The sequence below is a fragment of the Anolis carolinensis genome, chromosome 3, assembly GCF_035594765.1.
Source record: "Anolis carolinensis isolate JA03-04 chromosome 3, rAnoCar3.1.pri, whole genome shotgun sequence".
Taxonomy (NCBI): Eukaryota; Metazoa; Chordata; class Lepidosauria; order Squamata; family Dactyloidae; genus Anolis; species Anolis carolinensis.
In genome coordinates, this window is record NC_085843.1 from 167,955,324 (window position 1) to 167,967,430 (window position 12,107).

Sequence of the window (12,107 nt, forward strand, 5' to 3'; positions counted from 1 at the left end):
GTAAGTGGGGTTTATATATCTGTGGAAAGTCCAGGGTGGGAGAAAGAGCTCTTGTCTGTTTGAGGCTAATGTAAATGTTGCAATTGGCCAGCTTGATTAGCATTTAATGGTCTTGCAGATTCAAAGCCTGACTGCTTCCTCCCTGGGGGCATCCTTGGTTGGGAGGTGTCAGCTGGCCTTGATTGTTTCCTGTCTGGATTTCCCCTGTTTTCAGAGTGTTGTTCTTTATTTACTGTCCTGATTTTAGAGTTTTTTTTAATACCGGGGGCCAGATTCTCTTTTGGTGGCCTTTTAATTATCTGCCTTGATATTCTGGGTTATATGGCTATGTGGAAGGACCCTCACTGCTCTTCCACACAGCCATATAATCCAGAATATCAAAGCAGAATAACTCACAATATCTGCTTTGAACTGGGTTATCTGAGTCCACACTGTCCTGTATCCCAGTTTAATGTTTGGTGCTAAATTCGCAAATATAGTAATTCCTACATAATATTACCATGTATTGAACTGCTTTTTCTGCTGATTTGTTGTAAAACATGATATTTTGGTGCTTAATTTGTAAAATCTTAATGTAATTTGATGTTTAATATGCTTTTCCTTAATCCCTCCTTATTATCCAACAGTTTCACTTATCCAACGCTTTTATTTTTCAGTGATTGGGTTTTTTTGGAGGGGGGGGGGCAAAATTCTGTTCGCTTACACTTGAAAATTACCTAGGGCCAGACACACACTTATCCATACACATGTATACGATATATGAGGATGGATCTAGAGAAAGAACGGAGGATAGAAGAAATTGTGTTTGTGTACAAGAGAGAGAGAGAGACAGGCAGTGAACATTCAAAGGAGTGGCTTTTAGATGCTTAAAACTTACTGTTCATATTGACTTCAGTGTTCATTACACTTCCACTGCTCTCACATCTCTTACTGTCTCACAAAAAGATACAAAAATGCATAAAGCTGGGTATAGTGAACTTATTTGTTTGTTTATTGCTTAGTAGTCAGAGTATCCCTTCTTCATTTCCCCCTGAATGTGTAGCTTCTGTGAAAAAGTTTCCAGTCTGGAAAATTTGTTAAGGTATGGTGATTGTTGCCTAAAGCCACAATTTAATTTTTTCCTTCTACTACTTCCCTATTCTGTTTAGTTTTTTCTTCTTACAAAGTTGGCTTTCTTCATACTGCATTGTAAATAGGTTGTAAGAAGATTTTTAAAAAGTGGACAAATAAAACAATAACGAAGTCATGAGCAGCTATCCAAATAAACGTTCTAAATGTCTAAAAGGATATTCTCACCCAATTGTATTAGGGACACTTTAAAAATGTCATTAAAAGCAAGAATTGCCTTTTCCCATAACCCACATAAAATGGCAAATATTTAAATCTTACTATGTTAACAAACAAAAAAACCACCCATCTTTATTTTTTTGAGACTTTTAAAAACATATTATGTATTGTAAGAAAAAAGAATTTAAAATCCATCAGCAGAAATTATATGGTTTAAATCAACCATATTGGCTGCTTGGATACTGGAATGCATCTGGAAAGCACCATAGTGGAGAAAGCTGGTTTATACTTGCACTAACTGGCTGACACTGGTGTCCTCCCTCAACATAAATTCCATTGCATTCAATGGGAACTAAGTCAAGACAAACTCCTCCCTAATTCATTTATTTCAGTGGCATTTACATTCAATTACTTTAATCTTTAGCCAACTCAGCATTGGATAGAGTAATCCAAACACTGACCTAAGGCATGTCACACTGCTGTGAAGTATATCTAGAATATATGAAAAGCTGGAAGTTATTTCATTTCCAAAAATTATTTCATTTTCAAAAATTATTTCATTTCCAAAATTTGATACAGATCCATGACAGGTTGTATATCATTATAACAGTCTCATGCAATGTCATTAAAAATCTAGACTTACCAACTTGTAACTCTAGAATGAAATGGTAAACCTACTTACGAGTTATGTTGGCTCAAGTATGTGTGAAGTAAAAAAAAAAGCATTTTAAGCAACCATAATGGTAATTTAATATAGCAGTGAGAATGGAAAATGGTGTTGGTGGTGTCAAAGGTTTTAAATAGTAACTCAAATAGGGAAAAAATGGGGGAAACTCTCCCAGACATAGCATTTTATGCCCTTCCATCACATTTGACTTTTTCTAATTAATTTTTAGGATTACCCCCAAAATGGTCGTGTCTGAAATTCAGACATCCCCAAAACAAAACCAGCCTTGTCAGTGTGAGGTACAGTGTTGTGAATTATGCTAAATTTTAACTTAATGTTTAGGAACTTACAGAAATATTAGACAATATTTTGGGGTGGAGGTGAGAGGATGGGAAAAACTTTATAAAATTTACTAATAATTGTCAGGGGCAATCTGTAGAGCAGTTGTTCTCAACCTGTGAGTCCCCAGATGTTTTGGCCTTCACCTCCCAGAAATCCTAACAGCTGGTAATCTGACTGGGATTTCTGGGAGTTACAGGCCAAATCACCTGGGGACCCACAGGTTGAGAACCATTGCTGTAGAGTGTATGCATGCTAACCTCAAAGAATCTGTGACATTAAATACTTCCAGGAGAAAAGACTACTCTGTTAAACAGGTAGACGTCCAGGGTTATGGTTTTTGTATCATGCTAGGTGTACTAAGTGACTTCATACCACTTGTCAATCAAAATGACTGGGGAGATGGAAGCTTTCTTATTTTCCATGCCTGAAGATGACCCTGAGACCTCTGGACAAGAGGAACCAAAAGTAGCTGAGTAAGTTAGATCCCACCCACAGGTCATTTACTGACTGGTTCATTGCTATTATTGTTGGTTGCCTTCAAGTATTTTTTGACTTACGACAACTTTGACAAGATTTTTTGAGAGGGAATTGCCACTGCTTTCCTCTGAGGCTCTGAGAAACATGACCTGCCCAAGATCGCCAATGGTTTTTCATGGCAAAGCAGGGATTTGCCATAAAAAGTGTACTCCCAGAGTCCTAATCCAACACTCAAACCAATACAAAGTACTCAGTCTTACCTGGTTCATATACCAGGCACAAATTCATAAATCAGGCAATGTCTTTCTCAAATTAACCCATATTTAACTGATGCTGACAACAGTGAGTGCATTATTTCTTACCTTCTGGAAAAAGTCTTCTCCACTTTTGCCTTTTCCTTCAGCAGCAGCTGAAAATAAAAGAGGTCGTAATTAAATAGATGTCAACAATGCTTTTCTTGATTCCCATCTAGTAACATTTAAAGGAAACACTTGATTTTTCTGCTATGACATAATTAGTGTTCTGACGCTTCTCTATGTATGGAGAGAAGACAGTTGGATGGGAAACTCAGCAGTATTCGTAATTAATAATGAGATAGTGCAGACAAGGACTAGTCATAGAAGTACCACAGCTGTCTGACAGTATATGTCACCTAAGATGATTTGTCTCAGTCTAATTGCATGGCTATTTAGAGCTGGACAGGCAGTCCACACTTTTTGTTGTTCATTTTTTGTCAACACTTCAAAAATAGGATTTTGAGTCAAAGAGATACTTTAGGCATGGTCAGTAGCATTTTATTTTTATCATTTTGAATCAACAACCACCATATTCCTGCAATATCACAAGATGTCTTTGACATCTGTTCCATTTCAAATATGTTTTAATATGTTGGGATATGGTTTATTCAATAAATCCTGTCCAATGAAACTATCTTGAGCATTAAGAATCAGTTGTGTGGTTTTCTGGATCCCAGCCTAGGACTAGATCTAATCTAATGCTTTTCTTTGGCTTTCACAACTAAAGTATGTTAGTCTTTGAACTTTCTTCAATGACTAAACCAAGTGTGTCTGCATATTTGTAAGTATTCAGTTTCTTATCACTCACAAAACTTGCTGCCAATGTTCAACCACATACATTTTATTTCTTAAATTCCCCTTTGATATCTCAATTTCAAACTCAATATAATTCAGCTTGTTCATTTTGAAAACCTTGGTTGTGATTATTGATTTTTGATTACATTAATGATAAGCAAGTGCTTTCAAGCTTTTCACATAAGAATATTTACTCCAGTGAATACATTAACATTGAAACCTTTTATATAAATACAGTAGAGTCTCACTTATCCAACATTCGCTTATCCAACGTTCTGGATTATCCAACGCATTTTTGTAGTCAATGTTTTCAATACATCGTGATATTTTGGTGCTAAATTCGTAAATACAGTAATTACTACATATCATTACTGCGTATTAACTACTTTTTCTGTCAAATTTGTTGTACAACATGATGTTTTGGTGCTTAATTTGTGAAATCATAACCTAATTTGATGTTTAATAGACTTTTCCTTAATGCCTCCTTATTATCCAACATATTCGCTTATCCAATATTCTGCCGGCCCATTTATGTTGGATAAGTGAGACTCTACTGTACTGAGAAAACAGGTTGATTTTTAAAAAAAATCAAGTTCTTATGTTCTACTGCCAGCTCCAAGTATTTAAGATTTACCACAGGCAGGCAGGAAAACTTGGCTAAATATCTGAATTTTCTAAACACCAGTATGGAGATTGTTAACACTGGAGTACCTGGGATTTTCCTGACCTCTTAGAAAGTTCTACAAAATTTATAACCAAAAAATCTAGTTGATTAACAAGTGATAGAGTTGTAGCAAATAGAAGAACCTCTTCTTCTTGTGTGGAATTCAAAGGAACTTCATCCCGGACTATTCTACATTAAGTATTTACTGAACAGATATAACTTATTTGCTTTATACCTAGAGATGTGGCTAGCCTTTTGAGAAAAAGTTACCAAACTGATGGTCTGTAGAATCTTATCAGAAAATTATTTGCCTTTTTATTTGGTTGGGGGTTTTTTTTGCATTGTGGAACCAATTTGAGGCAGCTCAGCCTAAAACTAAACATTTACTTGGCAAGTACAAATTTCTATTTTTTTTAATAAAAAAGGAAGAAGAAAAGTAGGAGAACACATTTGAGTAGGAGGATAATCAAGAAACTGAATATTTTGCATGAAACTTTGCATCCCTTTTTGATTCAAAGCGCAGCTATTTTTACAATTAGAGTTTAAACCTTTTTCATTTAAAAAAATGTTTGCCTTTTAACAATAATATTGATACTTAAATATGAATGCAAGCATGACAAGTTTACAATTATGTAACTTCTGTAATAAATTCCTTTTTTGTAGTATTAACCAAACTGTAAACCCAAGCTTTCAAGGGAAGCATAGCCCCATTCAGCACAGACTGAATCCCTATCTCAGTGTTTCTCAACCTGGGGCCCCCCAGATGTTTTTGGCTTATAACTCCCAGAAATCCCAGCCAGTTTTCCAGCTGTTAGGATTTCTGGGAGTTGAAGGCCAAAAATATCCGGGGACCCCAGGTTGAGAACCTAACTGGTTTTTGAACAACTGAAAACAACTTTATCCTGTCTTGATTAAACATCATTAAAAATACTAATTAAACAAAACGTCTTTATTCTCTCCCTATCACTTTTATCGTTAAACACTGATTCATAACTAAAACAGCCTCTTTAGTTTATGTGGAGATTATATGGAGTTAGAAGTTATAACCATACTGGTGATACTGAAACCAAAAACTGTCAACAACATCTTCCAGCTGTTTTATGTGTATGTTAAATAACAGACATAACAGCAAACAAGCACACTCCAGGATTACCTTCTGAAATGGAACCACAAAGAGACAATGTCTCTACATCCTATTGCAAAACAGACATGGATGGAAAGTACTGAAAAATGACAATAGTAGAAGTAGAAGTAGTGCCTAATTCTCAGTACAGATCACCCCTGAAGGCAAGCATACTACTTTATATTCCATAACTATCCAGATAATCTTTTTCCTTCAAAAAACACTGGAGGGAATAGGCCATCTCCAACATCTTGAGGGAGAAGTTTTGCTTGAGTCCTCACTCTCCTCTCCTTTAGACATGACAAAAACATACTTAGTAATAGTATTACATTTTATTGATTAGCCCTTAGGCCGTATCACAATACCAAACCAAACAACAAGGTTTGATAAGACTTGATTACACTCTATGTAGTAAGTTAAAATAAAACACTTAGAACAATACAGTAAATAAATATGATAAAACTGAATACAAAAACACGCTTGAATGAAAGGAATTATTTTTCTGCTATCATTTACAGGGAGCTATATCCCACCTTTTCCCAAAAAATGGAACTCAAAGTGGTTTACAGAATAAAAAGTGATACAGATAAATGTCCATATGGTTTTAAAAAATACAAGAAGATTAAACTGTCTATAAAATTAAAAATGTATAATAGATTAATTTAGAAACATGTATTAAAACATAGATTAAGACTTAAAAGAGAAAGCAATAAATTAAAATGATGAGTTCCCAAACACTCATTGAGTTGCCAAATCTCAGGCAGCAGTTTTGGGGTGTATAAAGGACAGCAAGTTGTTTTTTGCTGCATTAACATATTTCTGTCACAGAATAGGAATGCAAGGGAGCACATTTTCAGCTCACAGAGTGCTTTCTTCCTTAACTTGTCATTCCCCCTCAGAAAGCAAAATTATTTAGGCAAATTGACAAGTAGCATACTGTATAGTTGGAAGGAAAAAGGAAGAGAGGCCAACCAAGGGCGAGATGGATGGACGGTATCCTTGAAGTGACTGGCCTGACCTTGAAGGAACTAGGGGTGGCGACGGCTGACAGGGAGCTCTGGCATGGACTGGTTCATGAGGTCACGAAGAGTCGGAAACGACTATGCGACTGAGAGAGAGAGATATATACTGTATAGTACCAAGGGGTCAGATCAGGGACTGCTGGTGCTAGATATCATTCTGCCTTTTCCTTAGATAGCCCAGGGAAAGGGGATAGTATCCCACCCACCCCAAATGGCCACCAAATTGGAAGAAGACTGTCCTTAACATTCTGAACAACATTATTCAGCCTGCTAGAGAGATTGTAAGAGGAGAGGGAGACAGAATCTAAGATAAAGTAGATGGGGTAAGTTGTTTGTCAGAGGAATTGCTGTGCAGCCATCATACTGGTTTGGAGCTGCAAGTATAGATGCCATGCTGAGAGTCTAGCAGTTTAATTACCCCCCCCCCCCAAAGCTGATCTGGAGTAGCCCACTCTGGACCTGCATTGGGATACCTGCCCTGCAGGTTTCTGTGACATCTATTCTATAACTGAGAAACCTTTTCTACTCTATTGTGCTGTTTTAAAATCTGAATACTGCTGAATGGACTAATTTGTGTAATAAAATATACCACATAATGTTTCACACAAATTCAAATGTGGAAGAACCCTAGCCTAAGCTAATGACAGCAAGCCTCTTTTCTCTCATTATTAAAACACACAGCCTTCTGTTAACTTCTGAAGTTTAACAGACGGTGCATTTTTCTGTTACACTATTTGTACAGACTATCAGACCATTTTAAAGAAAGCAGTCTATTCTATATAAACTACAGGTGTGTTGAAAAATGTATCTATTTCTCTTCAAAAATATATTTCAAGCAATTGATATTTTCAGCCTTATTCCTGTGGTTTCCACAGTTATCATGCAATATTGCATTTCATACACCTCTCATTTTCAGCCAATATGGAACTATGGAATTTATATCCAAAACTAACAACACAAAGTTGAAACAGGTGTTAACTATTATGGTACCCAAGAACTTGAAGGTTTTGTCTACTTAGCCATGAGAAAGCACTATTTAAAATTCTTGAGATCAAATTTAAACAAATGATCTTGAAATTCTACTTACATGTTATTTTAATTCCAGATTACTGCAGCAGCCTTTGGTACATTTCAAATAGCATCAAGATGTATTAAACCAAGGCAAATTTTGTGCAAACACTTAATTGTTGTCTCTTTCAAGGATCATTTATCTTTGAATGTATGCCTTCTCCTAATCAAAGTTAACTATGAAATGATTCATCACTTCTGACAAAGAGTGAATAGGGTGGCCAAAGAGAGTAGTAGCAACATACTGTTATAGGTCCTTTCTTGTACTATCAATGTTTGTAGACCTAAAACTAATAAACTATTTGTCTAAATTCAAGTGTTAGTTCAAGCCAAAAGAGACCCACTTAATCCATGGAACATATGTAAATGTTGACTTACCAAGTTCATATGGAGCCAATTGATCTACTCTAATCAGAACTAACCACTGGATTTAAGACCATGTTTGAACAATCTAATTCTTTATAGTGTAATTTCTGAATCTAAATCAGTCCCTACAAAAGTGTTTGCCTTTTCATAGTTGAAAAGTACATGTCCAATCACAATTCTCCATTTTGCAGATGGGGATACATACAAGCTAAAATTATGCCACACTCATGGAAATTTTAAATAGTTTCAGCTAAATATTAAGCAACTGTGCTGTGAAAACTTGTGCCAGCAATGTACACAAATGTCTGACTATTTTGCTACACATTCAAAACCTAATATAACTGTATTTAGTACATTAGGAAGCTACTTTTCTAAGTCTGTTCAGATTATCAGCATCCTCCTACTTTTAACATCAAGGAAATGAAGTCACTGTTGAGTCAACAAGATCAAAGCACAAGAGAAAACTAGACTGGTGAGCACATTTGTATTTTCTCAGCTGTTTCTGGATTGATACATGGGAAAATGAATTGTCAATTCTTGTTAAACACCCAACAAAAATTTCCAGTGTGTGGAAACAATCTCAGATTGGAGGAGACTCAACACTACAAACTGAGAAAAATAAAAGTGTGTAGGCAGGAGAGAAAAGGGTTTCAGAAAAAAACTTAAACGAAGCCCTATTAAGGGTTCACAATAAATACAGAAGGGAAGGAGGACCTGTCTTTCCCTAATCACTTCTCCCATTCTTGCACAAAGAATAAGTTTGAATTTGACAGCCCCACTAAGGTAAAGCATTACTTAATCAATTCTCACACATGAGAACTCATTATTTCTAAAGTTTCCCTATTAGTAGGTGGGATTTTGCACTTTTTGCATTAACAGTTTTGCACTTTTTTTCAAAATATTTTCTTAAGACTTTTAGCAAAACAAACAAACAAACCTGTATGTGCAAAAAAAACCCCAATCTTTGTACACAATAACCACCAGTTTTAATAGAAAACAGTGAATTTTTCACTGTGAAACTTATTTTGTGGAGCACAAGGCATTAGCTGACCAAAAATCCTAGAATGCCACCCTTTTCCCAAATTAGAAAGGTTGACCATTTTCTCAACTGAAGGTTCAGTACATCAAGATTTCTCAAAGACAAGAACATTTACAAGGATTTTTCAGACCTCTAGCTACTCCTATAGGTGGATTTTCTACAAATAATAGAGATAGACCTGATTTTTCTCATTCAGATCATCACACTCCAGAGAAATTGGGGGGGGGGGGGTGACCTTCTCACAAATTAAATGCATTAAATTAAATTTTAAGACATATTTGCTCTTAACTACATTTCTAACAGCTGAATAGAGCTAGATTCTTACACCTTGAACCTGTTTTGCTCAAGATGTGATGTAACAAAATGAGTTCAGCCAACATAGAGTGAAGATTATAAGGAACCAACAGATCACAATACAAGGGCCCTCCGTATCCATTGGAGTCCCCCCCCATTCATGAAATTTGATGGGAATTGTTGTAAACTAACATCTGCACAGCTGAATAACAAGCAAGACTGTTATTAATGATAAACATACCCTTCTCTTTTTCATACATTTCGGAGTGCTAGCCCCAGGTCTCCACACTTCTTCCTGCCAAACCGCACAGAAATGCTATGTCTTATCTTCTTTATGATAGTCTAGTCTTAGAATGTAGTGAATTCACTAAATAGTTTGTTTCCAAGAATTTGGGCTATTTTGCCATGTTGGCACGATAAACATATTTTTCTCGCACTTGTTAATTTTAGCCTGGACTCATCATCATACCAGCACAATTTACTGTCACTTTTCTACCAGGGAGTCTCGCCTGGAGAACTAATTGATGTCACGTGTTATATATCAATAATTTTTACAAACTGGTTGTCCTACTTTTTATTTCAGTCTCCATGAATTATCTCCCATGTTTCTCCATTTGTAGGAAAAATGAAGATAGCAACCAATTTCTGGGGCATGGGGTGGGAAGAGGGCAGAGTTAAATGAGAGAAAATGCAGATAGCAATTTAGGTGATTAGAGAGACATCTTTGTTTATATTTAGATATCACAAGTGAATTGGTGTGCAGGTAATTATGGTAAAGAGAAAATGACATTATACACAAAAGTAAAATAAAATCACACTTTTCTAGATTTCTCCAAAGTCAAGGGATGCAGAAAAGAAAAAAAGAAAGATGGAGGAGTGGATTCTCAGCCAAGAACAGCTTAGATTTTTTTAAAGGAAAAAAATGCAAAGGATTGGTTATTATTACATAATAGCCATAGTATCGTATTATACTCTAAGCCCCTAACTGCTTTTCTCAAGGACTGCTGATACACAATTCAGGCATCTGAAAAGAAGAATTTTAAAAACCCTATTTTCAACCTTATATTATATTAAGATATTTGATATGCCACGATGAGATGAAAAGGCAAATCAATAAAGTGGCAAAAAAAATTCCAGGATACTGCATGATGTAAACATAAATTTCTTAAAATCATAGAATCATGGAGATGGAGGAGCCATCCAGTCCAACCCCCTGCCAAGAAACAGGAAATCACATTCAAAGCATCCTGAAACAGATGGCCATCCTGCCTCTGCTTAAAAGCCTCTAAAGGAGGAGCCCCAACCACACTCCGGGACAGAGAGTTCCACTACTGAACAGCTCTCACAGTGAGGAAGTTCTTCCTAATATTCAGGTTGAATTTCCATTCCTGTAGTTTGAAGCCATTGTCCCACGTCCTTGTCTCCAGGGCAGCAGAAAAAAAAGCTTGCTCCCTCCTCCCTATGACTTCCCCTCACATTTTTAAATGTGGTTATCACATCTCCTCTCAGCCTTCTCTTCTGCAGGCTAAACATACCCAGCTCTTTCAGCTGCTCCTCGTAGGGTGTGTTCTCTGGATCCTTGACCATTTTAGTTGCCCTCCTCTGGACACCTTCCAGCTTATCAACATCTCCCTTCAATTGGGGTGCCCAGAATTGGACACAGTGTGATTCCAGGTGTGATCTGACCAGGACAGAATAGAGGGGTAGCATGACTTCCCTGGATCTAAACACTATACTCCTATTGATGCAGGCCAAAATCCTATTGGCTTTTTTTGCTGCCGCATCACATTGTTGACTCATGTTTAACTTGTTGTTCATGAGGGCCCCAAGATCTTTTTCACACGTATTGCTGTTGAGCCAGGCATCCTCCATTCATTTAAATCAAATGATATAATCAACCACTGATTCAAGAAAATTAAATATCTGGCACATCACAAGTGTATTCACTGAGTGACAAAGAGCAGAATGCCAGGAAACTCCTGGAGCTTCCCTTTCACCTCCACATAATGGCTTTAGTGATGGGTAGATCACCACATCACCACATGCTCATCAAGAAGCATTCCTGTGACCTAACCCCCTTGAATTTGAGAGTGTTTTTTATTGATTTTCTTCTCACCACTGCAACTACTTTCCTTATGCATTATATTTTAGGCATTTTATCAGATCCAAGTCATAAGTAGGCATTGGTGGCATGATGGTCATTTTAAAGGAAGAATAAGTAGGCTTGTGGACTGTAGCTCTCATTAGACATAGTCAGAAAAGCCAGTGGTGACAACATAGTAGGGTAGCAGTCACTGTTTTAAGAGGTAATCAACATGCCTACAAGCCAACATCAGTTACCACTGAGAGTGTAGCTTTGACAATATTCACTTCTTTCCAAGGTTTTCAGACATCTGTACAGGCCCTAAAAGGCAGGCTGCTCAAGGGGTTTTCTGCTATTGTGGAAATCTATTGATACATATATACATACAGAAAGCATTCCTTAACTAAGAAAACCTTATGAAACTCATGAGGGTCACCTTAATTCATCAGGCAATCTGAAGGCACATACACAAAAACATCAAATATGGTATATAACATTGCATTCACATGGATTTAGATTTCTGCAATGATATTTAGAGGAAATAACCAATTTAATAAAATTACTTAAACTAAATCAGAATAGAC

General features: G+C 36.4%; 1 protein-coding gene across 2 annotated transcripts in view; it reads right to left on the reverse strand.

The window, feature by feature from the left end:
• The window catches only part of bicc1 (BicC family RNA binding protein 1), a 153,382-nt gene that overhangs the window by 87,605 nt on the left and 53,670 nt on the right, over positions 1-12,107 (reverse strand). For both annotated transcript variants that reach the window (XM_003224456.4, XM_062975785.1), the window contains exon 2: positions 3,136-3,182. In XM_003224456.4, the coding sequence (XP_003224504.2) occupies positions 3,136-3,182 (47 nt within the window). The remainder of the gene's footprint in view (positions 1-3,135; positions 3,183-12,107) is intronic.